General features: G+C 51.7%; 9 protein-coding genes across 9 annotated transcripts; 3 read left to right on the top strand and 6 right to left on the bottom strand.

Annotated features, from left to right (window-relative positions):
- Window positions 1-159: 159 nt before the first annotated feature.
- Window positions 160-1105, bottom strand: N7539_004743 (Mic19 family protein; the record flags this gene model as incomplete). The annotated part of the gene is made up of 3 exons (XM_056934345.1): window positions 160-711; window positions 811-868; window positions 1050-1105. 3 exons carry the CDS (start codon window positions 1103-1105, stop codon window positions 160-162), a joined length of 666 nt encoding a protein of 221 aa, XP_056789539.1.
- Window positions 1106-5598: 4493 nt separating this feature from the next.
- Window positions 5599-7166, top strand: glkA (glucokinase glkA; the record flags this gene model as incomplete). Its single annotated transcript, XM_056934344.1, has 2 exons — window positions 5599-5781; window positions 5856-7166. 2 exons carry the CDS (start codon window positions 5599-5601, stop codon window positions 7164-7166), a joined length of 1494 nt encoding a protein of 497 aa, XP_056789538.1.
- A 770-nt stretch (window positions 7167-7936) lies between these two features.
- N7539_004741 (putative aryl-alcohol dehydrogenase Aad14) lies at window positions 7937-9100 on the bottom strand (the record flags this gene model as incomplete). The annotated part of the gene is made up of 1 exon (XM_056934343.1): window positions 7937-9100. One exon carries the CDS (start codon window positions 9098-9100, stop codon window positions 7937-7939), a length of 1164 nt encoding a protein of 387 aa, XP_056789537.1.
- Window positions 9101-12171: 3071 nt separating this feature from the next.
- N7539_004740 (MDR family MFS transporter) lies at window positions 12172-14413 on the top strand (the record flags this gene model as incomplete). The annotated part of the gene is made up of 4 exons (XM_056934342.1): window positions 12172-12651; window positions 12776-13155; window positions 13215-13677; window positions 13742-14413. The coding sequence occupies 4 exons, from the start codon at window positions 12172-12174 to the stop codon at window positions 14411-14413; spliced, it is 1995 nt and encodes a 664-aa protein (XP_056789536.1).
- Window positions 14414-14962: 549 nt separating this feature from the next.
- Window positions 14963-16194, bottom strand: N7539_004739 (Mpv17/PMP22 family protein; the record flags this gene model as incomplete). The annotated part of the gene is made up of 3 exons (XM_056934341.1): window positions 14963-15115; window positions 15297-15779; window positions 16099-16194. The coding sequence occupies 3 exons, from the start codon at window positions 16192-16194 to the stop codon at window positions 14963-14965; spliced, it is 732 nt and encodes a 243-aa protein (XP_056789535.1).
- A 652-nt stretch (window positions 16195-16846) lies between these two features.
- On the bottom strand, window positions 16847-18715 carry N7539_004738 (cytochrome P450; the record flags this gene model as incomplete). The annotated part of the gene is made up of 3 exons (XM_056934340.1): window positions 16847-17749; window positions 17891-18499; window positions 18638-18715. 3 exons carry the CDS (start codon window positions 18713-18715, stop codon window positions 16847-16849), a joined length of 1590 nt encoding a protein of 529 aa, XP_056789534.1.
- A 1665-nt stretch (window positions 18716-20380) lies between these two features.
- N7539_004737 (C2HC5-type zinc finger protein) lies at window positions 20381-21928 on the bottom strand (the record flags this gene model as incomplete). The annotated part of the gene is made up of 1 exon (XM_056934339.1): window positions 20381-21928. One exon carries the CDS (start codon window positions 21926-21928, stop codon window positions 20381-20383), a length of 1548 nt encoding a protein of 515 aa, XP_056789533.1.
- A 1109-nt stretch (window positions 21929-23037) lies between these two features.
- On the bottom strand, window positions 23038-24049 carry N7539_004736 (uncharacterized protein; the record flags this gene model as incomplete). Its single annotated transcript, XM_056934338.1, has 2 exons — window positions 23038-23874; window positions 23987-24049. The coding sequence occupies 2 exons, from the start codon at window positions 24047-24049 to the stop codon at window positions 23038-23040; spliced, it is 900 nt and encodes a 299-aa protein (XP_056789532.1).
- A 757-nt stretch (window positions 24050-24806) lies between these two features.
- N7539_004735 (GNAT family N-acetyltransferase) lies at window positions 24807-25868 on the top strand (the record flags this gene model as incomplete). Its single annotated transcript, XM_056934337.1, has 1 exon — window positions 24807-25868. The coding sequence occupies one exon, from the start codon at window positions 24807-24809 to the stop codon at window positions 25866-25868; it is 1062 nt and encodes a 353-aa protein (XP_056789531.1).
- Window positions 25869-26098: the final 230 nt, after the last annotated feature.

Genomic DNA, 26098 nt, shown 5'->3' with positions numbered 1-26098 from the left:
TCTCGCTGCAGCTGTGCCCATGCGAGCCAAAGGCCGAATCGTAGACGAGGTTCTCTTCTAGACACAAACACCACAGCGTATGCAGGCTGAGACTCATATAAAACGACTCTGATCTTTTGATGATCAAGTTTCAATAACATATGTTACAATGGCACGCAATTAACCGACAACACGGTCGACAAAGGCGGCCTCCATCTTGGCGACCTCCTTCTTGAAATTCTCAACCTCCTTCCAGCAATCCAGAGGTCGCCTGTCGTGCACGCGCAGACAGCTGACCACATCGGCCTTGGCCTTCTCAACACCCTCGTCCAGCTCCACTAGCTTTCTCCGCCCATCAAGACGGTTGCGCAGCACGTCAATCTGGCTCAGTACTGAATCGCGTGACAGCTCACGAGTGGCAGAAGGTTGCGGCTGCGCCGGCTGAGCAGCCGGTTCTTGAGGTGCAGCAAAGACGGGTGGGGCATCGTATTCGCGACCAGCGAAGGGGATACGAGGCGCATCCAGGTTCAGAGATCCAGCAGGATATCCAGAGGAGTAGGCGACGGGCGCAGTTGCGGCGCTCACGGGGATTGAACCATTGTCCTTGGCTTCGGAGAGACGCTTCTCAATCTCGGCGAGGGTTTGTTGTTCGCGCTCTTGGAGACGCTTGAGTTCTTGAGCGACGCGGTTTTGGATCTCAAGCTCGAGGGCTTTGGCGCGAGATGAGTCCGTCTGCGAAAACAAAAAAATTCATGTGGTGTGAGTATCAAGTGCGTCATTTGAGTGATTTGCTGTGGCCTCGGAAAAGTTGCGTGCGGGTAGATCACTGACCTCGGAGGTAGACTGAAGGGCCTCAACTAGGTTTGATGAGAATTGGACAGGAGAATTGCTACATGGAAAGCGGAGTGAGTTAACCAAACTGTCTCAAACAATGATCTGGGCCGCATATGGGCCAATTGAGGCGTATGTTGGTGTAGTTGCGCATCGCCAATCCGGTTCTCGTGATTCCGTTTCCCGCCTTGATTGCAAAGGCGCAGTGATCAAAGATCAGCATCTGAGATCCAACTCACCTGGAGAAGACATGTTGGGAGCTACCCGCCTCTGGTTTAGAACTGCTAGCACCCATTGTTGTAGGTAGCAGATGTGATTACCGTCGAGTCGGTTGGGCCTGGAGGGCTTCCGTCACAGCATCACACTTGACCCGAAGCTCCGATACTTCGATCACGTGTATGCTTAGTCAGGGGCTGGTCCGGCCGGTGCGGTGGGCACCCTCACTGTATGTGCCTAGCACTGAGCTGAATGCTATCTCCTGTTGATCACGAAGGTTTGGAGTCCGAGATTATGCTTAATGACCTAGTTATGAAACATTCACGAATGTGAGACTATCTAGCCATGCTTCCTGTGGCTCGGGTTTCTCTGGAAATAGATGAGTGATGTTTTGCGTTCGATCAAATTTACCGCCAGATTGGGATGGATCTAGAATACTCTTGAAAGCTATCCGTATGCGTTTCGTGCATGATCTTATGCAGTCGTGTCTAGATTTTATCCCGTTGCATTCATTCGACTTATGAATCAACAGAATTTGCCCCATACCTTTCAATGTAGGTAGGTCGAAACTTTTTTCCTTTGATACCACCGAAGTGAAGGTGGTGAAAAGATTATGCACAGGCCTTGCTCAGTAAGTGGGACTTCAAAATGGGCAGTGGTTTGGGATTTCAGGCACTGGAAGAAGTGGGTTAAATGCGTCACACACCCATGAATTCCGGCAGTGAAATGCGCTCAAATATAAGACAGTGTAAACAAGTCTCAGAAACTTGCTCAGGGCTCAGCAAAAGCCTCCCGTCATTGATGGATTGTCTTATGTAGTGAACGAGATTATGGTTCATGACTTCACGGTTACCCAAACGACATGTCCCCGTGTGCCGCTGTCCACAATCACACACTCGGTTACGTGCTAACTGGCCTGGAGTGTAGAAAGTGAAAAGGTACATTCTCAGCATTTCCACTCTAATCATCGGTACTGGATCATGCAGTAGTCGTGATGGATCCTGCGTGATAGTTTCGAGATAATACAGTTGGACGTCTGAAATGTCTGGCGCGTAATTCTTCGACGCAGTAGAGCTCCAGTCACAGAGCTCACTCCCCATCTGGAAGGGCGCGGTATGTGCAGCAACGCAGAGATCATATTGCATCAAATGTCAGATTCAAACAATCTTTGCTCATTAGATCGTTCCAAGGGAGGGGAGAAGGGTGGCTGCGGTAACCACAGACGGTGTGGAGGGGAACCCCCCAAATGTAACCAGGAGGGAAGCTTTTCAGTTCTGTAAAGATCGGTTTGGAGGATCTAGCGCCGCGATGTTGGGCTTACTACGCCAGTACTCCCCAATCGATGTGTGGATACAAAGATCTGGCCGGGGGAGCGACGGTGGTGTGTTTCATTGTTGTAGTGCCATTCTTTACCGTGTAAGCCGAAGAATTTCCCTTTAAAAAGGCATTTCGGGGGTAAATATAGGCTGTTCCAATCCGCAAACGAGTGAAGCTAGCTGCGTTTATGCTTGTGTGGTCGCCAGAGACGGGATGTGTGTAGAAAATATAAATCCATTTGAAGTGGCCACTTGGGCGCAATATCCACTAAGTTTCGAGAATGGTGGGCTAATTAGTAATCAGGTAGCAACTAATAGGCGATTAGTTCGAGATAGGAAGATGACTCGGAGTAACACCTGTGATTACCTACTGAAATTGAGTGGCCTTCCCAGTCAACCAGTATGGCAGCCGTACCCTCTGCGTTTGCCAGAGAGTTGATATGTCTCACGACTACCTCTTTGAGCGTAATTTCGGGATCGTCTATGACTGTCTCAGTCTCTCCGCTTAATACAGAGGACATCTCGAATCCATTTTCGGACTAAGACATGGAAGAGATGGAAAGTTCACCGAACCCGAATATTTTGTCGGTCTCTCCCAGCAGTCGGGACTCGGGACAGCAACAGTGCTCATCATGCCTTAGGCAGCCGCAGATCCGACGACGGCGCTGAGCTTCCTTGCTTCGGCCACGATGCTACCATCCGTTCATTGAGAGGAAGAGAAACCACATGATAAACAAATTCTGACTCCATGAGGAGCCATTGGCGTTGGATGCAGATTCCAGAAGATAATTGGTCGAAGCGGAAAAGCCGAGGAGACGAAACCTGAAAATGAACTGTGGCTGAGACGCCTGTATGTTCGTCATATACGACTTCTTTTCCTATTCCAAAATCTAATCTCTGGTGTAGAATGAGGCAGAGTTACATCTGAAATGGCACCAGATCCATTCAATCCGACCCGGAGGAGCTGAAACCGGAGTGGTAAAACCTCAACACGCCCAGAAGACCTCAACAGTGAGCAGACCCTTGCGCGCCTCGCTAACCGCACGGGTCCAAATGGCTCATCTATACATCCCGACCGATATCTCAGATTCTCCAGACGGAAGGCGACTTGGGTGACTGTGCTGACTGCCGACTCTACCAGAACCTTTCTGGAACCCGTACTGGCTTTGATATTACCAGGACCTACTCACGACAGGTCGGTAGGAAGCGAGAAATTAAAGAAACTAGCCTCACTTCTGAGTTCTGACCACTCGGACGACGATCGGGTTATGAATCCAGTCCTTTGCAGAGATATCAGACTCAATGGATCCGGAGCTCGGTTCCTGATCTACCGTTCGCTTTAGCATGCATGTCTATTCTTCGACCCAAACATGCTCTCATATGATAATGCTTATTACCTGCCAGTGGCTTAAGTAATTCACGTACTGCCCCTTGATGAACAAATTTGTTCATCGTAGTGAGGGTTCGATCTTCAACCCTTCTTTTCTAGAATTCTTCCTATTTCGATCCAGATAAACTCTGGATTACGAGTCTCAAGACCCCACTCTTCAGCTAGCAGGTTTGCACCATCATTAGTCACAAAGTTAGGGGAAGAAAGTCGAGAGTCGGGATTCCGAGGCAGATCGGCCTATCCGACGCGATTCGAGCGGTTCTGGATTCGGGTCGCCGAGTCACGCGAAACAGCCGAGTGGCTCCCGGGATCCCGAGACAACAACTCGTCTTCGTAACTTGTTCCTTGAAGAATACAGAGACTTTGAAACTGTCGACCCTCCGCATCGCTAGCTAGTTCTGAGGTCGCTTCTGGTCAAAGACGTCAGACTTGGACAGATGATTTCAAGTGTCACTGAGCGATCCATGAGTAGGGAGATGGGTCGCCCTGACGCCGTAGGCTGAGTGACATCCCGGAGAGGGTTGCCTCCCAGGTACAATGAGCACGCTCGCGACCCCATGGAGAAGAGCTTGCCTAACCCAAACTCGTGTGCAGTGATGCACACAATTCAAGGGCATCTCAACAGACCACGCATCATTCAGTCTACCCAAGCTGGCAATTTTCTTAGCAAGTGAGCACAGCCCCGAAGAATCCGCGTTACCAAGACAGATTGAGATGCGCCAACACCGTGCATTGACACTTTCCCTTCCCATCCAGTACTATTTCCCCGTCCCCTGTCCACAATGACCCATAGTTGCCCCGTCCTCTCCGTCTTCTCCGTAAGGGCCTAAGCCACGGTCGCTCACCGGTGAAGTTGGGGGAAACAGGGGAGTACTGCGACCGCGAGAGCCATGGACACGATAGTTCCGATTACACAAACAATGTCCCAATCTGGATTAGGGTGAATCTCCGCGCGGTGGTCAGCGAGAACAATAGAATCGTCGACAGCAGGGAAAGCGTCCATGCCGTCATGACTGCGACAAAAGTAGGCACGGGTCGTCTCGGTGGCTTGAAAAGTTGGGCCCCACGGGGGTGTATTCTTGTATTGGGACGTATTTGGTGGGTATCGAAGATTCGAAAGAACGCCCTGGATTTGCCAGATGCGGTTGCAACTTTTGCATATTCATGTAGAGCAGATCTTGGCTTCACTTGACCAACTGAACCTCAAGGAGCATAGGCAGAGGACAAGCCTGGCTCTGAAACAAACATGATGTACACATGTACGGCGTACTCGAAGGCCAGCCTAATGAGGCGCTGATATCACAATCGGCAAAAACGACTAAGTTCAAAAGTTGACGACGCAAAAGAAATTCTCGAATCACTTTTGCCAATGCTGTACAATAACACAATTTGTAGGGTTGTATATAGTGACATACAGTACGTCGGAACTCCCATAATATCACTGCACGCCAGAGTGCTGATGGCGCCGACTGGAGACCCGCGCCGATGAACCCGAGACTGGTGGTACTAATACAAAATCATATCGTATCTTCAATCGCATCCAGCCAGCAATGCTCCCCAAGATGGGAATAAATTACAAACCTGAAACAGTAGCCATACGGTATTGTCAAGTTTGTATCCATGTTCGCAGACGGACTGACCTCATGGACCCCGCTGTCATCCCACTTGGCACGCGCTGAATTACCCTCGTCGTTGCTTTCTCTAGAATTTTCCTCAACGTAGCCTTTTCTATCTTGTTCCCATCTTTCACTTCTATCCGTGTCATACTCTACTACTCGGCTTGGCTGTACACTTGCCTTGGTATTATCTCCTCTTTCAATTCCATAATCATTCGGAGCGCTACAGACTATCCTTCATTGCCCCACCATGTCGTCTGCTCTGCTGAACGAGGCCGAGCGCATTGCGCGCGAATTTGACTACCCCGCGGAAGAGGTGAAGCGCGGCGTCGAGGAGTACATCAGGGAATCAAATGAAGGCCTGGCAAAGGAGAACGCGACACTGAGCCAAATTCCCACATTCGTCACCGCGGTTCCCAATGGCACAGAAAAGGTAGGTTGAAGTCTTCCGCAGTCCTCCGCAAGTAATTCACCGAGTGCGACCTGAAGGCTGACCACCCACACTAGGGTCTCTATCTCGCAGTCGACTTGGGTGGTACCAACTTCCGTGTCTGCTCTGTTCAGCTCCACGGTGACACTACCTTCTCCCTCACTCAGTCAAAGATCATGATTCCCCGGGAACTCATGGCCTCCGGAACCTCCAAGGAACTCTTCCTTTTCCTCGCTCGTCAGATCGAGGCCTTCCTGCGCATCCACCACAATGAGCACTTTGAAGCCCACCAGCGCCGCCGCCGCGACGGTAACAAAATTGAGGACCTGTTCGATCTGGGCTTCACTTTCAGTTTCCCCGTGCGTCAGTTTGGTATCAACTCGGGAACTTTGATTCGTTGGACCAAGGGCTTCAACATCCCCGATGCAGTCGGTCAAGATGTGTGCGCTCTTCTTCAATCTGCCATTGATGAGCTGAACCTACCTGTGCGCGTGGCTGCGCTCGTCAATGACACCGTTGGCACCCTCATGGCTCGCTCGTACACTTCTCCTGGCGAGACCGGAACCCTGCTGGGCGCCATCTTTGGTACCGGTACCAACGGTGCCTACGTTGAGAAGCTTGACAAGGTGACCAAGCTCAAGGACATGAAGGATGCGCAATATGACACCTCCACCGGGGAGATGATCATCAACGCGGAGTGGGGCAGCTTCGACAACCACATGAGCGTGCTGCCTGACACTGTGTATGACCGTGAGCTCGATGCGGATAGCAACAACCCTGGTGTGCAGATGTTCGAGAAGCGCGTCTCGGGCATGTTCTTGGGTGAGATCCTGCGCCGCGCTCTGCTGAGCCTGCACAACAACCCCAAATTCGGTCTCTTCAAGTCCAGCCAGAACTCCAGCGTGTCCATTCCCTCTGATTCCCTCTTCTATCGCCAATGGGGACTGGATACCAGCCTTTTGAGTCAGGTGGAGGCTGATACCAGCAAAGACTTCACTGAAGTCAAGGCCGCGCTGAAGGACCACCTGAACATCGAGAAGCCTAGCAACGCAGAGTGTCAGGCCGTCAAGACTATCGTGCACGCCATCGGCAAGCGTGCTGCCCGACTCAGTGCTGTCGCTATCGCTGCTGTCTTGATTCACACCGGCAAGCTTGAGACCGAGAATATGGTCGATGTGGGCGTTGACGGCAGTCTCGTCGAGTTCTACCCCAAATTCGAGGACTACATCCGTGAGGCCATGCGCGAAATCCCACAGGTCGGAGTTGCGGGCGAAAAGAAGGTTCGCATCGGTATCTCTAAGGATGGTAGTGGTGTCGGTGCCGCCTTGATCGCCCTTGTTGCTAGCAAGGATGATACCATGAAAATGCCCACTCAGAAAGAAAACTGATCACGATCGTCAAGTACGAATTGTGTCTTTCTGCTAGCATCTTCATGCCTCTGACGACCTGTTTAATCTCTTTCTTTCCCAAACCCACTTTCTGACTCCTGGCTGGGCCAGTTTTTGTAAAGGAGGCGCGGGGCGGTCATTATTCTGCCTGCCAAGTCGAGCTGGTGGGGGTATCACATTGTCCCCGGCGTGTGACGTGTTGCCTTGGGCGACTCTAGACTGCTTGCTCCTTCAATTCGAAAGTTGACACTCGTCTGACTCAGAGGGCACACAGGATCATCACACAACTGAAGACCGGTGTTTCAATGAGGGAGCGACTGCCAGCTGGACAATGTGAAGAATCGCCAACAATCCTTGCTCCGCAATCCCGTAATATCAATATCCTATTTTTTTTGCCTCACCTGTCACACATCGCGATTTGTCTTTTGACGTCCATCTCTTCCCTGCTCACTGTTCTCCAGCGACGGGTACGTAGTCGCACCACACATTCTGGGGTAGTACGACGTTTATGAGTATTCTGGTACATACATCAATCAATACACTTTAGAGAACTTTATCATCTGCATCTCCATTTACTCACTCCGCAATTTTCATTGTTTTTTTTTATAACCTACGCTTTGAGGAACACGTTGCGAAGTAAACAGAGAAAGGATGAGCCATCAGATCTTGTATCAGGCCTACATTAGGTCCAAATTGCTAGCGTAACAATTCAACTTGTCCTTTCATATTATGCATAAAACTTTCACATTGAACGACTACTTTTCTCCTGCTCAGTGACCGGGCTCATATCCGATCGCCGTGGGGGCTTTCACAATCTCGACCTGCCCGCCAGTGCCCGCCAAGCCGCTGAGTTTGCCCGTCGTGGTGGCCGGGTTGGCACCGATGAAATTGCTTGGGAAACCGGGGTCGAAGGCGATTGCTGATTCCAGGAATTGAATTTGCTGCTCGGTCAGACGGATCGACAGGGCTTGGATGTTGTCATGGAGGTGTTCGACTTTGCGGCCGCCCACGATGGGGAAGACGTTGGGGCATTTGCACAAGACGTAGGCCAGAGCCACTGCGGTCACCGACTCGATGCCATGCTCGGCGGCGACCTTGGCCAACGCCTCTGAGACCCGACGCTCATCCTCGCTCTGGTCTCCGCCCATGATACTGCGGAGACCCTCGCCCTGTGCTTTCCGGGCCTCGATGGCCTTGGCAGTCTGGAAGTGGCCTCCGCCCAGCACGTCCCAGGGTGCAAGGGCCATGCCAAAGTGTTGAGCCATCGGGATGATGTCGCGCTCAAAGTCACGACGCATCACGTTCCAGCGGCCCTGGTAGATGGAGAAGGGGGTCTTGCCGTGTGCGCGAGCGTAGGTGTTGGCTGCTGCGACGACCCACGCGGGACTATCGGAGATACCCAGGTACATAACTTTGCCTTGCTCGACCAGGATGTGTAGGGAGTCCATGACCTCCTCGATGGATGTAGTCCAATCCCACCAGTGCAGATACAGGATATCGATATAGTCGGTTTGCAGTTTCCGCAGCGAGTCGCGAACACTGTTGAACATGCTGCGCTTGTGATTGCCGGTCACATTCGGGGCATTACCCTTGCCCAGCTCCCAGGTGCGGTAGTCCGTGGTGAACTTGGTGGCAAGGACGATGTGATCACGGTTCTTGCGAGCCGCCATCCACTCGCCGATCCAGGTCTCGGATTGCTCGTTCTGGTAGTTGTTGGCGGTATCGATGAAGTTACCACCGGCCGCGACGAAGGCATCGAGTAACTTGAAGGATTGCTCCTTGTTCATGCTGCCCATGAATTGATTCCAAGCATCACCGATGGACATGGCGCCCAGCTGGAGCGGCGACACTCGAATGCCGGCAGAGGACGAGAGCACTCGGTAACGACCGAGGGGGGTCGCAGGCTCGGGGGCTGGCTTGAAGATCTCCTCCATTGTGGAATAACGGTCCTTTGAAAGCGAGATTGATGAAGTTGACAGGTAATGTGGATTGTACGCCGAAGGGAGTAAAGTGAGGACTGTGTCACTGAGGTCGACAAAGTTGAAATGGATGATTGTGCTGAAGGAAAGGTCTAATGATGCTTGATCTAGCCCTTTATACTAGACTGAACGGGCCTACGTCAACTAAAAGCTATCTTGGGGGCTTCCGGGGAACGAAAGCAACGCTTGTCATCCACCCGGAATTAACTGGTCAAGCTCCGATCAAATGAACTCTATCCGGTCGCCACTGGCACCCACGGCTTGATCGGAGATGAAGCTCTTCACAATCGAGGGAGATTGAACGTGCAGCCCCTCCATCTGACTGAGTCAGTCATCACTCGGAAATAGAGGAATTCCGCTGAGATATTGCTGACAAAGGATAAAGCAACTTAAGAGAACCCTGACTCCTGATTAGCTCTACGGTAGTTTATTTCCTGTATGCATGCTTCTTTTGGATACATGCTCCCCTCTACCCTCTACCGATTGGACTGGCTGCAGTGGTCGGAGGGGGGAACATGCTGAGATAAGCACTACTCTCACCCATGAACGCCCCGGCAGCTCCATGATTCGAGTCCGTATCCCGATGATGTCATCGGCTTCATATATCCAGGCGCTGCACGGTCAGCGTGACCAGCATGGCATACCTGATACCTGGTGCTATAGAGCTGTCACTGAACCTGGATTGACTGTGCTAATACGTGTGGAAAGGTTACAACGTGGGCAACTTTGTAGTGATCATTATCGAATCTAACATGGCATCGCATCGCATCGCAGCCTGGCAGGGGCTATGAGGACCTCGTAAGCGGCAGTGGAGAACCCCATACTTAGTCTTCTTGGCACGGGGCAAGCCGCTTAACTCCAAACTCCGTGATTCATCCTCTGTGCGATGACCTCGCGTCTCAGCCAGACTCCAGAGCGTCTCCAAGAGGGACCCCAAAGACCGAAGTCAAGCCTGGGCGCCTCAAGGCCCAGGCGAAGAGGGCTGCCTGCCTGCAGACTGCAACCTTGCACAGTGCACATTAGTCTTACTACTTCGTATGTCACGTCTCGGCTAAGCTGTGAGTCGTCCATCTGTCGGGACCTTTGCCTCCTTGCAGAAAGCCGATGATCGCCCATCTCCAGCCACCCATTGGAAAGGCCCAGACGTCTTGGACAGCACGGTCGCATACTTATTCAATGATCTTTCTCACTTGCTTTGTCCGTGCTGAGCAGCTTGTCTTGGCCGTCTGATCTCATGGCCGCTCGATCTGGCCCCTAGTCTTGCTCACCCACTCGGATTGGGGCTTCATTCGAGGGATTCGACCACAACTGCCAGTTTTGGCTGCGCCAACTATAGGGTGCTCATCACTGTACAAGTATACATAGCGATTAAAACGTCTATCGATCGCACGCCGGAGCACGACAAACGAATACCTGATCGTGAGCCAGACCAAGCAGAGGAGCATTCATGTCGTCCTTCATGAAACCCAAATCAAATATCACCCAAGAAGAAAATTGATGCCCCGATCATGGCTCAGCGGCAGACAACGCCACGAATGTCAATGTTCAATTGACGAGTTGACTCTGTCCCCATGTGGATGTGCCCGATTTCCGAACATCAGCACAGCGCTATATCCTGGTCAGAAGACGTGCAATTCATGTTTCCCCAGCTCGCCCCGATCGGTCCGAAAGACTCGACTGACTCGTAATTGCTTCTTCTCATTGTGCCATCTGGGCTATTTTGTTTTTGTTTTTTAGCCCCTTTCACCCTTGGAAAACATCGGCCATACGCGCAGGCCTCACCGTCATCGTGGAGCAAGGGACGACCCTCTTACTATTGAATATGCACGGGTCCTAGAGAACAATCCAGAGGATCCATGCGGTCAGTCCCTCCGGGATCCCCTCCCATCTGCCGCTCCGTGGGTCCCTTAAACAAGGCAGCGGGACTGAACCCACTTGTGAACCTTCGATTCTTCAGGCTTTGGGATCTAGTCGGCGATCCTTGCAGCATTGGGACTGGATACTTGGGGGTCCTGGTCTTGGCCCAGACGTGGTTTCACCTGCTCTGCCAATAGCGGAATGTGCCTTCACCGAGCTGTGGACGGAACGATTCTCTTTTCTTGGCTCTCTGGGATACTGAGGATATCCACCATATCGATCCAGGAGACATGGGGCAGACAACGTTGGCAGGAAACCCCAGGGGAAGGATGAAGTGGTCGTGAGTGGCGACCCTGTAAATATCAATTGCCATCTCTTGTAGTAGGCTGAATACTGTAGCAAATTGCAACCACAGCTGGTCCTTGGCTAACTACAATGACAGACCGCTCCGGACAGTCGGCATGAAAATTCCATGGCGTACTGAGCTGCATGTACGACCTGCCCAGTTCATGCGACAACGCCATGACCCCAGAATTCGACCAGACGTGTTCCATATAGCCCACTCACAAGAGACTGTGTGACAGTCGGAGTCACAGTCACAGGCTGCGTCTTGGTTTGAATTGACCTTTTGAGATGATTCTTGATGCGCTGGCCAGAGACTTCAAGGGTGGAGAACATGACCAATGCCCTTGAAAACTCTAGCTGCCTGAAGATCTTCGTCCCACCTTGACTCGGTCCAGACATATTGATAATGAATAATCTCTCAAAGAAAGAGTTTGCATCAGCAAGGTCGCGCGCAATTTGCAGATGAGACCTGTACACAGGGGCTCAGACGAAGGGGCTCAGTCGGGACGAAAATCATGTCAAATGCGAAAGCCATGCCTATTCTGCGTGGCCTGCACGTCTGCTGGCCTGCATCTCCGGGGGGTTGCTTTTCGTTTCTCTGTCACCTGCACTCGATTCTCTACACATACCGATCTTCTCTGATGTGCAGGTGATTTTCAAACAAGCTCGCCCCTATCCTCTTCATCTCCTTTATTTAGTGTCCCAATCCTACCATCCAGTATTCCACTTCGTCGAATCCTCAGGTCAAGACACCATAAATCAACAGTATCTCGAAAGCTTCGGGAGCTCTTGCCCCACTATCCGGTGTGAACAGGCCGTTCACAATGTCAACATTCTTCAACTCGGCCAATGTGCCCAAGGAGGCGGGGTCCGAAGGACCCTCGATTATCAACCCAAGTTCTACGGCGAACGGAGCGACGCCCGCGAGTATTGCTCCGAACATTGTGTTGTCGTCTGATTCCGATCCGTTTGCTCGAGATGGGACGTCTCCTAGGCCCCCCAGTGATATAGAGAGCACTCTGGTTGGGGGCTCCACCAGAGGTCCTACGCCTATTGACCAGGTCAATCAGAAGCAGACTGTCCCCGAAGATCACGCCTCGCAGGTTCCATCATATGAGCAAGCCACAGAGGGATCTGACGAGAAGCGCTCGACGCAAGACCCGGTAGTCAAGGATGATGAGAAAAGCTCAAGTGATAGTGATGCGGAGAACAAAGATGAAGGGCCGGAGCCTGAATATCCCACGGCGTGGAAATTGGGCCTGATATCCATTGCCTTGTGTTTATGCGTGTTCTGTGTGGCGTTGGTACGTACAGGTCTTCATTGCGAATATGCTTGATTCGGGATTTCTCGGGAAACATTCACAACATGAAAGTTAAGAGGAAGAAGAAGATTGGCCGGAAGCTTACTGATCTTGTATCTGCGTATAGGACAACACCATCATTGCTACCGCAATCCCTAAAATCACTGATGAGTTCAATTCACTCAATGACGTGGGATGGTACGGAAGTGCTTACTTACTCACGACCTGTGCCGTGACCTTGATGTTTGGCAAATTGTACACGTTTTACCCAGTCAAATGGACATATCTCGTCGCGCTCACCATCTTCGAGATCGGTTCCTTGGTATGTGCAGTCACGCCCAGTTCAGTGGGCTTGATCTGTGGTCGAGCAATAGCCGGCCTTGGAGCGGCGGGTCTCTTTTCGGGCTCCATCTTGATCATTACGCAAAGTGTGTCCCTTGTCAAGCGTCCCTTATACACCGGAATCCTGGGTGCGATGTTTGGAGTTGCCAGCGTCGCTGGGCCTCTGTAGGTGTCTCAGAATATCTTCACAGCGGCGTTCCCCATGCCGATAAACTAGATCACAGCTTTGCTAACGTGGAATCACTTTCTCATTCTTCCAGCATGGGCGGCGCATTTACGGATCGACTTTCTTGGCGCTGGTGCTTTTATATTAATCTGCCCATTGGTGGCGTCACCTTCTTTTTCATCGTCTTCTTCTTCAAGGCCAGCAAGGCGCTTAAACCGACCTTGAGCTGGAAGGAGCAGCTTGCGGAAGTTGATCTTCTTGGATCCTGCTTCTTTCTGCCCGCCATTATCAGTCTGTTGCTTGCGCTGCAATGGGGCGGAGTCAAATATCCTTGGAACAGTGGGCGCATCATCGCTCTATTTGTCGTGTTCGGGGTGTTGATTATCATCTTTGGGGTGATCCAATGGCGAGGCCAAGACCGCGCAACCGTCCCTCCACGATTGATCAAAAATCGAAATGTTTGGGGATCGGCGTGGTACGCACTAGCGATTGGTGCCGCCTACTTTGTGTTTGTCTATTATGTCAGTATTCTTCCTCGATCGTTGCAGAATTTCCGCATCGTCGCGATGTATCAACTTTGCGCAGCGTTCTCGGGCTAATGATCAGCAGCTTCCCATCTGGTTCCAAGCGATCAAGGGCGCATCCGCAGTCAAGTCGGGTATCATGAATCTACCCACAATCATCAGCGTTGTGCTTCTGTCCATCCTTGCGGGTGGACTTGTGACAGCCTGTGGGTACTACACGCCGTTCATGATCGCCTCATCGATCATCCTGACCATCGGTGCCGGTATGCTTTCAACCCTTGCAGTCGACTCGGGCCACGCCAAGTGGATCGGGTATCAAGCGCTCTTCGGTATCGGCCTCGGTCTAGGCATGCAACAGCCGATGATCGTGGTGCAAACCGCCCTCAAACCTGTTGACGTCCCCAGTGGTACAGCCCTGGTGATGTTTAGTCAAACTCTGGGCGGGGCGATCTTCATCTCGGTAGCCCAGAACATTTTCCAAAATCAACTTCTTCACTATCTGCAGGTGGAGGCCCCTGACGCGAATGCCGCCCAGCTGGTGGCAGGTGGAGCAACCATGCTGCGGCAGCTCGTTTCGGGCACCCTCTTGCAGCAAGTCCTGCATGCATATAATGATGCCATCACGCAGACTTTCTATGTCGCTGTTGCTATGGGAGCCTTGTCATTGATCGGACCGATCTTTGTCGAATGGCTCTCAGTCAAGGGCAAGAAGGTCGAACCCGTTGCCGCCTGAAGAAGATACCGCGGCTGCCTTTCCCTCTCGATCACAGATCACAGTATTGAAAGAGGATTATTGAAAGAGGATATAGCATGTCTTCTCAAACGAACATCTTTCAAGGTCTGACATACCTCCTCTCCGCCAACTAAGGGACTCCGGGACTCTCCCATGCGCCCGATATGAATCGGTTTACATCTTAATGCGTCCCCTCCTCCGCCCTAATCGCTTAATTTCCTGCATCTTATAATTTCTGTCATGTCTGCCAAAATGAATCATGTGAAACATGTTTTTCAATTAACGTCCATCTGCGATACTGGCGGTAGATTTGCCATATCATCAACGACAATCAACATCGATCTATCTATCTCAAAGAAGTCGGGGTCATCAAATCTTCTGAGCTCTCAAACAATAACCGTGGAGAATGCCATAAATTGTACGCGGTTGTGTACCAGTGGGCGAGAAAGGAGCGCATGTGATAGGTAGCACAAAGCGTATATGGTTCTAGCATTGGAATTCTGATGACAAACAAAAACAGATAGTTCCATCAACGCGTGCAGAAAGCAATCAAACAACAGCATACAAACTCAGATAAACTCCCCATATGACACCGCATGCGCTGCCGAAGACGACCCGTCGATCGACTGGAATGACCGTATACATCAGGGTCGAGACCACAGGTCGATATTTGAGCCGCGCGATCATGATGGGGGCGAAATCCTATGCGAAAAGTGTCAGGGAATTCTCCGAACACGTCACAGTATCCAACAATATCAATTGTGGCATGTACACTCAGGAAAGAAAGCAGGTTTCTCCGAATCGTCGCTCATGCTTTCAGAAAATCAGGAGGAGGGGGGTTAGGGGACGAAAGAGTAGAATGAAAAACGGAAGAAAAACATACCAAAACAACCAGTTCCCAAACTGTCCTCAACGCCGCCCCCTTTAGGAAATTAATCAACACGACAAAGAGCACAATATTCATCACTCCAGCCACCGTCTGATCCAGCAAAAACTTCATCATAAAGCTATGCAGTCCGGATCGCTTCGTCTGTGATGACCTGGGCGACCAATATCGACTGTCATAGTCGTGTTCATACCCATCTTTTTCCTTGAGTTTCTCCCTGTGTCGGGGCAAGAAGGCATCCACGTTGATTCGTGGTGCAGACGATCTTGAGGAAAAGAGAGACAAGGGGGACATGGCGCGCAGAGTAGATCGGGAAAAGACAGCAGGCCAGGAACGCCACGCGCGGATGAGTTCGGCGCGTGAGGGAAACCCCGGATAGCGGGTTTCCAAGGCGCGTTGCCAGTAGAAGTTGATGGGGACGATGAGAATCCCATATGTGATGAATTGCAGAAGCGCGAGTGTGTTGAGAGTGAAAGGAGTCTATTTGATTATTAGCATCGGTCTTCAAATTGGACAACGCCTCATGCTCTTTTTCTTTTCTGTTTATCATTCGGTTGTCTTTTTTTTGATTCTTTTTTTCTTCGAGATTAGATGGCTTCCAAGTGATCGGACAGAAAAAAAAAAACACAAAGAGTCTCTGGCGAAAGATGTTCCAAATCCTTCATGTTTTTTTCTTTTTCTCCCAGAAATCTGAGCTCTTTCCACGTGCTCATATTGCCTTCCAGTGTACCTTGGACATCTCGAAGTCGAACAGAAGAATCACATGCTGAACTTGATCTATTTCTCTTCTCCTACTTACGGTACTTTTGCGCTGATCGATCAATTGCGCGAGGATATTAGAAATGGCATTCAGCACGGTGGACTGTGCAAAAGTCACCAAAAGAGCGGACGGCATGATCACCAAAAGCTCCTCTTCCTTACCCCTTGTAGAACGAATCCATCCAGGGCACGAGAAAGAGTAGATGATTCAATATTCGTAGAGAGCGGACTCTGCGCGACACTTGATGCAAAATGAGAGGAATTGGTTGCACAGAGGCAAGGACCGATAGGGACATGGTCGTGTGGAAAGTGCTGGAGGTTCCTCTTGGGGGCTGGATTGTCGCGCGGATCGCCAAGAAACGCGCAACCGTGTCCCCCAGACTTCCCAGTCACCGCCGACGAAATCTCGATCACGAAGCTACTCATATTAATGTCTGGCCACATATTTATTTCAAGGTCAAGTCTGTTTATCTGATGAGTGTGACTGGAGAACTATACTCCCACGTCATCTCAATACGAGAACAACAATCGAATGTTTTCTCCGGAGTCAACAAAGGAGCGGGGAAAGTACTAAGAAGTTGAAAATTGCAAGGCTTTCATTGCAAGTCGTTACAAAATACATTCAATCTATGACGGTATGGAAGCTGAGTTTCACATATCCCTCAGCGGGAACAGAAGAAGAAGAGGAAGAAGAGGAATACGGAGCCCTTTGCCTGGCGAGCCACCCAAATTTTCGAACATTTTTCATGCACGTCAATCATCAAGTCGAGTCTGAAGTTGTTCATCCGTCATGATGATCCCGGCAGGACCTTTTGAAACTCGACATTCGGTCCATTCTTGGCGCTTGTGAAATGGTCCACCAGCGCCAAGTGACCGTTCGCATCCTCGCCCTCGCGATCTGCCAGAGTCATGTCGAAGAGGAAGATCAACCGGGCCAAGGTCAGCCGCATCTCCATGAATGCCATGCTCTTGCCGATACATCCTCGGGGTCCAATGCTGAATGGACAGAATGCCCGGCGGGCGACCTCGATGTCCTCCTTGGTGCTAGTCCATGAGGCGCCACCCGCCTTGCACGTGGCGCCTTCAATCCAGCGTTGGGGGATGTAGGTTTCGGGTTCGCGATAGTATTGAGGCTGTCGGTGAATGGAGTACGTGGGTGTTCCGCAGTCGGTGCCAGCGGGGAGGAAGACTCCGTCCACCACGGCACCGCCATGCATCACCTCACGAGGCGGAGCACCAGGAACAGCTGGTGCCAAACGGAGGGCTTCGTCGATGCAAGCCTTGAGGAAGACCAATTCGTTCAACTTGCTGCCGCTGGTGATCTCCTCCACGGAGGAGAAAGCATCGCGAACCTCCTTGGTCAAGTGGGCCAAGGCCTCGGGCGTTCGAACCAGATAGAAGAGCGTCGCCGCCAAGGTGGTCGAGGTGGTGTCGCTACCGGCGATCATCAGCACGTTGGCCTCTCCCCAGAGCTCCGGGGTCGACAGGCCCTTGCCGGTCTCTGGATCCTTGGCATTCAAAAGGTAGTAGAAGAAGTCCTTCTTGGCCTCACGACCGGCCATGGCACGTTCCTTTGCGCGCTTATTGGCCTCGACACGGGAGTTCATGATGAAGTTCCAACGGTCCTGAGTCAATTTTCGAATGAAGATCTGGTCCAAATGCCATCGATCGAGAGGCATCCACAGTCCGCACTAAAAAAGAGAGAGAGGGAAAGAGACCGGGGTAAGCACGCGCTCACTGCAGAAGTGAAAATGCAATCATCGTCAAACTCAAGGAAGAGTGATCTCGTGGTGACAGAGGGGAGAAGCAGCGAAAGAGGATCTTCAACTCACCACATAGTGACGATTCGCAGCCCGATCAACCAGCCCGATCATGTGTCGTCGACCGTCGGCAACTAGCATGTCGAAACTCTTTCCAAAGCACAATTCTCCCATCACGTCATATGACAGATAGCTGAACCAATTTCCCATGTTTCGCACGACACCCTTGCTGTCACCATTTTGATTGCCGCCCTCGCCTGCCAATTCAGCGCACAGCTGTCGAACGTGCAGCAGCATGACATCCTCCATGCCCTTGAGAGCGGTTTCGGAAAACGCCTGACTCAAGACACGTCGCTTGCGTCCGTGCATGGTCTTATCGATGGCGTTGTGGGTGTTATACACACCCTTGATCGCGGGAAAAGCGTTGTAGAAGTCGGCCTTTTGAAGACGCTTGCCGTGACCGTAAATGTCGTGCAGACCGCGGTCGGTGTTGACTGAGACAAAATTGGGTGCGACGCGAACGTGTGTGCCATATTGTTGATGGAGGTGATGAAGCCAGAGGTGGCGGTCACCTTTGAGGCCATGGTATAGTTGAACCCATGGGGTGATGGAGGCCCAGAAGGGACCGGGAATGTGACGGAGAGGATGAACGAAGCGGTTGTAGAGAATGTAGGCGATGGTCTGGATTTCAAGAAGGATCTCTGGTTAGCAGCAAGAACAAAATGAGAGAAGCCTGAATCAGGCTCCATCTGGGACACCCGCCATCTCCGAACGGGGATGTGCCAATAGTGACAAGGTTTCAGTGAATGGGTTTCATACGAGGACTCCCGCGACGCCGAATAAATCGACCGCCAATCTTTGCAAGGTGACTTGACTGAGCATCGGCTCGACCAACATATTCGCTTTCGAGAGAGACGAGCCTATTTAGAAATCTCGTTTCACCGTTCAATTTGACCAGTTGATTGTGTTGTCTGTCAATTTGTGGCAGCATACAGCGTCTCCGAGACTTGAGGTAGAAAGCCACGAGTTGCAGGGAACGAGGGAACGACAAGATGATGAGATGGACAATGGGAAGAATGGAAAGTCGGACCACTCCTACGTTTCACACTTTGAACATGGACCAGCCCTTTGTAGGAAATCACTCTAGTTCGAAACGTAAAAAAAAAAAGAGACAAGGAATGTAGACTAATTATAAGTGTTGTCAATGAGATCTGACTTATCGGTCCCCCATCAGTACTACAAAAGACTATACTCGTGCTCGACATCCACCAACCTCACAGTGTGTACATGCGGCCCTTCCCCAGCTTCCCCGGAGTCCGGCCACCGAAGATACCCGCGATCAGCCGGCCGAACCGCCGAACAATGACGTGCGATCCACCAAATCGAAGATAAAAGACGGCCGGCTGACGTTTAGCCGCGTTTCGGTGCGAGTCTATCATCGGAGCCAGTCCGGTTATGGTCGGTCTCGGATATTTGATAAGCGGTTTCTCGAGGCTTTATCAGGATTGCTCCAAGACAGCTTTCTACTTCTTTCGTCTGGCTCATCTTTCCAAATGGAGATGTAGACTAAAGATGATACTCGGACATCGTCCGGCTGGAAAACACCCAACATTGACTCGATGCCTTCAAGGAGACCTCATGACCCATGGATGCTTTTGTGGACGCTTCCAGAGCTGATTAATTTGTTGGTCGGCAGACTAACTATTTCCAGCGAACGGTTGACCTGCAGGTTAAATCTGCATGCACGCTGATCAAGGATAGTCTACAACTCAAGACTTTGCACGAGGACCGTGCTTCCAGTGATGATGGGTGTCGGTGTCGGATATCGTGTACAGGTATAGCTGAAAGGTCTGCCCAGGCAGACCAGAGATCTCGAACGGCAAGTTTTGAACGCGGTCAAATATTCCCAAGGGGAGAAGGTCATTGTGTGAAATCATACCGACTCAGACCCACGACGCATCACTGTTCAAGTGTCCAGTGTCCAGTGTCCAGTGTCTACTTTGTGAAGGGAATAACTACATAGATGTGGTTCTATACGCCATGCGATATCGGTCCGTCCCGTGGAGTTGACCCTCGATGTGCTGTACATATGTGACTCGAGTAAGACATGCAGATATCTATGCCAATATGTATGTAGTCAGACATTGATGAGCCAGTCCTGCGGTGTGTACCGCTAGTATCCGAGCTCTGTTTCACACCTTTCGACGGTAGCCTGTTTTTCCAACTCCCTATGTCCAAGGCCGAGTTCAGTCATGGCCGACAACGGCCCTCATGAGCCCATTGATGGTGGAGTTGCTGATCCATTGTGAAAATGAAAGAGCGTTGGGGCATTTCTGCACGACCGGCACCTGCCCCCCCCCCACTCGAATCCCGGAACTGGGAAACATGGTGATGGAAGGGCCACACATGTGAGCTTCCATAATCAGCACCGACTTGATACGCTCCAGAGGCCGACTCTGCAGAAGTTGGGCTCAGTCTACAGGCTGTCCCTTTCCGGCTGGACCTACTCACTCAAGGCGTGCATGTCACAAGAATAGATGCTAGAAGTTGTGAGACAGTGCCTCAAACAGTCTCGTCGTGGCCGTGCAAGCCCCCATCAAGAATCCACTGCTCGTTATCATCATTATCATCCTGCACACGACGCCAGGTCTGTTTCCGCTCCGCCCGATCGCCCGCCGAGGCTTTTTGGCCCTCCGGAGCGCGCCACACTGGACGCATCAGCCCTCCCGCTGCAAGAAGCGGGTTGTGGCTGAAGGCGTGGCCTCGGGAGGATGATTGCTTCTCGGACTCCGCGGCCTCTTCCGGTTCGGGCTCATCGACGGTCGACGGGTTCTCGATCGGAGCAGACTGATACACCCGGCGTACCTTGCCACCTCTGATATCGAGACTCATCACGGTCTGTTTCTTCTCCCATTCCGGTCGAGCCTTGTCCTCAATTTCTCGCTGGATACGCTGCTGCTTTTTCAGGGCCAAAGCGCGCTGTGCTGGGCTCATCCACAAGGTGGACGCCACATTGGGAGTCTCGAAGTCGGCCGCCTCGTCAACCACTTTGGTTCGACGTGCGTTCTGTGCCTGAAATTGAAGAAGTTTGTCGCGGTGGGCACGCGCGGCGTCGAGCTTGCTGGGTGCGGCGGACCCTGCACCCGTCGGCCGTGGGCCACCATCATGGTGGACACTGTCATTGTGAGCGCGCATTTTCTCCTGTCCTCGCTCGGCACGGAGCTCCTTGATCATGCTTTGAATCTCCTCTTGGGAGAGCAATGGGGTTCCACAAAAAGAGCATGGTTGTAAACCTTCCAATGAACAGATGATTTTACCACAGTTGATACAGTTGGGGGCGGGATCGAACAAAGGATGGATCGTAGCATTGCATGCACATTTGCGTTTCTCGCCTCCCAGAGTAGGATTGGTCGACAACTCCAGCATAGCAATCGCCGACGTGAGGTCGGAGATATTATTCGTAGTGAGAGTGGCGCCTGACTTGCCAGTATTACCACTACCGGAACCACTTGCTGCCCCCACTTGTGTATGTCGCGTTGATTTACTCGGTTTGGATCGTACATTGGGGAGCAGATCGGACAAAACAGGACCGGACGCTGAAGGTGGTGGCTTCGAGGAGACCGAGGGTTTGGCCGGAGACTGAGCTCGAGATGACGATGAGGATGCGGCAGCAGAGCCCAGAGAAGGGAGTGCCGAATGATGCATCGAGGGCTTAGTGGCCGACATGTAGTCCTCATCCTGTCGAGACTTCATGTAGCCACCACCCACGTCGCCATAATTGTCTGGCCGACGTGGAGGACCCGCACTGTGTAGCGGCTTCTTTTCTTTCTTGGATTTGCCCTTTGGTCGTTCTTGAGCTTGTGGATCTCCACCAGACGGCGAGGAGCCTTGCACAGAGACGGTCGGGGCGGGCACATCGGAACGTCGCACATTGAAGGAGGTGATAAAGTCAAGGGCTGCGGGGGAGTCACCCAGGAGGTTCTTCAAGTTTTCGGCGCAGGCGTCTTTGGGCAGTGAAGCGGAATAGTCAATGATCTGCTTGAGCGATTCCTCGTCCAGAGGCATGAGCTGGCTGAGTCGAGGCAGAGCCCAGGTTGAGAGATCAGGCATGGTGCGTGAATGTGTGAGACCTGACCCGACTGGCGTAATTTGACAGGGCGCAATGGGAAGATTGGGAACTTCGTTTGTTGAACCAGGTTGCGGATCCTAGAAATGACGCCGGGCTGCCTTCCCCACATGCGTGATGACATGCCTGTGGCTGATTCCCAAAGTGTACCCCGACTGTCCCTGCGGCCGGCAGCGGACCATGATACATGTATGGATTGACACGCTTTTCCCCTGTTCAGATAGATCTCACGTCGAATACCGAGGCACATGGGCCTCTTTTCGGAGGGAGGAAAATTCTCAGCCTTCAATACCCCGAAGAGTCCACAATAGAGGTTTGGTCTACATTAGGTCGATTCACGGTTGCATAGCAATCAACCCTCTAGTAGTCAGAGATGCATTACGATTGAGCGACATTCCTAGAGATTGAATAGATTAATGACGGACTACCCGTTGCTTTCTCCGAGAGAGCTAGCATCTCAATCTACTATTACCTGGTTGTGCACTAAGACCACTAGAGAATAAACAGCGAATGTTTCGAATCTGGATCATGCGATCAGTACTTTCTCTGTTGTGAACCGTCCTTTGTGTCAGGTTCCTCTGTACGCTCCGAAGTGGACAACCTAGGAGGATGCGTTCAACGCGAAAGCTGGGCACGCAGAACGACGAGCCTCGGAAACTCCCTATCGAACTGTAAAGAGACGCGCTCGTCCATCAGTGATTACATGAATTGGGCAAAACAAAATTGCCGTGGCGCGGCTCCAAGGTGATGGTATGAAATAATGTACAATTCTTCTGAGTCCTCATCACCGTCGTCATCTATGCAAGAAATGCTGGAATGGGAACATACCAGAACCCAGATACGCCCAAATGGAAAAAGACACCCGGACACCCCAAGACCTCAAGTGAACGCCGGGCACACCATTCCGAGAAAAAGGGGGAACGACAAAGGAAAGAAAGAAGGAAGACGCAGAGGGGGGGGGGAGAGAGGGAGAGGGAGAGGGAGAAAGAGAGGCAGAGGGAGAAGGAGAGAGAGAAGTAAGAGAATGAGGAGGAGAATCATCAACCGCCTGCCGAGGCTTAGCTGACCCAAGGCTGAGACCAGGATGCCACATCTATTCGGCATTCTCACTTTTGACGTCCTCGTCATGGTCTTCGACCGTAAAGGAGTTCTTCAGCTTGCTTGGACCTGGCTTCGTCTTGGATGCCTTTTTAGAGAGTGTGGTCTTCTTCTTTTTGGTGGGACTAGGGCTGCCATCGTCGTCCTCATGTGCACGCTTGGAAGATGAGCCAGTCGGGCTGCTGGCATTGCTTCCAACACCGTCAACGGGGGTCTTGTTTCGTGTGCTGCTGTGGCGCCCACCAAGGTTCATGCAGCGATCCAGGTGCTGCGCGACTCGGTTCATCACAAAGTATCGAGGGCAGATCGGGCACTTGCTGGTGGGAATTTCAGGGATGGTACTATCTTTGTCCGACTTCTTCTTTTTGGGATTGGGCATGACAGCAAACATCTTTCCATGCACATCATGACCGGGCAAGGTGATGAGCGGTCCATTCTGACAGTACTCCGCATTCGGATCCGGTGGAGGACGATAGCCCACGCCGATGGGCGGATATTCAAGGCGTGGCAGACGGCAATCAGGGCAGATGATCTCCTTTACCGTTTGCAACGGATTCCCTTTCAGGTAGACCTTTCCACGATCGAAAGTGGCCGCCTCCGTCTCCAGGTGTGTGGTGGCCAGCTTCGCCGCATCGATCATCACTTCCTTGGACTTTCCATCAGCTGGCACTGACTTGCTGGGCGCCTCATCCGGAACAGTAGCTTCTTCCTCCGCTTTTTGACGAGCAACGACCACAGCGGAGCGCATGCGAGCCACTTTTTCCTGGCGATGGACCTTTGCGACCAGATCGTGGATGATGTTGTGGAAGGTTTCATTCAGGATGTCCGTGGACTAGATTCAAGACCATGTCAGAATTGTGTGCTTGCTCCAGATACCTCCATCTGTCTCCCATGGAGTTTAACGATTGCGGGGTTCGTCGAAGATCTCATGCTGCATCACCTACCACTTTTGCAACCGTTCCAGCAGGGTAAGTCGGCCTGCGGCTCGCAGAGCTGGATTCGGCCATGATTGAAACACAAGTATTCGCAAAGTAGACTGTAGAAAGTGTAAATGTTTTTGATTCGCCTCGAAGAAGCACCGAGAAGCTCCAGGCTGAATGTGCTGGCGACACACTTCGAAACCACTTGTTGCGCCTCGGTTCACAGGTCTACTTCTCCATGCGCCGGAAGCAGGAACTCAAGTGACGACGGGTCGAAGAGGGTGAAGAAAAGAGAACACGTCGGAGAATTTCCGAAATGTGGTGAGAATATCAAGCATATGTAGTGTGGGAGACAGAAATAAATAAGAAGATACAGGCAACAGGCTGTTGTCGCGGTGGGTGTTCGTGCGGATCACCCTAGCGTCACCACAGTTGCGTTAGTTGGTGCCGTAAAGGTCGTCGGAGGTTGCTGGGAGGTATATGGGGCTGCGCTCCGCCTTTGAGGAAGGCTGCGACGGGGGAGACGGTCAAGCAAACAATGCGACTTGTGGTCACACATGCGATGCAGCCTAATATCCAAGGGTCCACCATGCGTCTGGAGAACTGTTTGACACTCACCGATTGAAGAGCCCACAAGCTGGAGACAGCGGAGGGAGATGGGGACGGAACTGTCATGATGAGGCTGGGCGCAGGGTGACAGTTTCTCACCGGTGCTTATCTTATCGCCATCTCCGCATACAAATCAGCCCGCACGCGGCGAGTTGCTTGCACTCTCCGGCCTCGGGGACTGTTGTTTACAAGTACTTTCAAGGCACCAACCTGTTCGCTCTTTACTGCCACTCAGATGGCATACCAGCTATACTCCAGAGGCTCAGTACGGTCGGCAACCCCACAGATATCATCGCCTTTGCCCCCGACGACAAGGCAGCCGCAGCCACCGATTCATCCAGTGCCCCCGCAACTGCCGCGGTCTGCTGCGACAAGCCCTCGCGCAACCGCAGCCGCAACCACAACCGCTCAGAGTCAGGAAAGTTTGGCGCCATATCGAGGAGACTTTTCGACGAGCCATTCGACTCCACATCCGCACATCACCGTTGAGAGTGTCCGGACGGTGCATATACCATCGTTGACGCGGATCACAAGCTTGCTGTTGCCTATTCGCTATCCAAATTCCTTCTATACCAACATCATCACGGACCCTGTTGTCGCGTCACTGTCACGCGTCGCAGTTTACCATGACCACCCAGTTGCCGCTGTGCCCAAATCAAGTGGTTCTTCTGGATCAGAAAAGGTCATCGGGGGCATACGTTGTCGCCTAGAGCAGCAGGACAGTAACTACCAAATCCAAGGTCGCGTTGCAACGAACCTATATATCCAGACCCTCCATCTGCTTTCACCTTACCGGGGCCATGGCGTCGCAGCGTCGCTGTTGGACTCACTCCTATATGCTCCGTCGGACGACGTTGGGAGGAAGCACAAGGTCTCTCATATTGTGAAGCATTATAATATACGGTCTGTGACTGCGCATGTTCACGAAGCAAACGAGGATGGGTTGCGATGGTATGTTGCTCGTGGATTCAAGGTGCAAGATGGAATTGTCGAGGGCTATTATCGACGACTACAGCCATCAGGCGCAAAGATTGTTCGCCTGGATGTGCAGTGGGACGATCAAGCCGAAGACCATGATCAATTTTGTGAGGCACATGTTGCTCAAGAAGAATCTCCAAACACTACATCAAGTGATGCTGAAGATGAGGGATGGGAGAAGGTAGAGGCTGACCATGACGATGACAATCACGGGGTCCAGCCGTTGGATGAATCCCGTGTCCTCGATCGAACTGACTCGACTCTATCTCGGAAGCGCAAGGCCGAGGAGGAGAGTGCCCACCTGCCTCAGCGGAAGTAATGATTGCATTAGTTTCCTTTCCCTCCCAGCGTTCTACATTTTTGAAGCCAACTGTCACTATATTCCCCCTTTTCATTCTTAATACCCATCCATGCCGGAAAGTATCATCTTTTGAGCCATTGACAACTTCATACTGAAGTTGTAAGCATTCTTCTTACGCTACAACGAGACACTTTCATTACATATGCATTTCTATTATCTGTGACATCATGATATGATTACTATGTCAA

The sequence above is a fragment of the Penicillium diatomitis genome (genome assembly GCF_028827545.1).
Source record: "Penicillium diatomitis strain IBT 30728 chromosome Unknown utg000005l_segment0_segment0, whole genome shotgun sequence".
NCBI lineage: Eukaryota > Fungi > Ascomycota > Eurotiomycetes > Eurotiales > Aspergillaceae > Penicillium > Penicillium diatomitis.
This window is presented reverse-complemented; position numbering and strand designations above follow the sequence as displayed.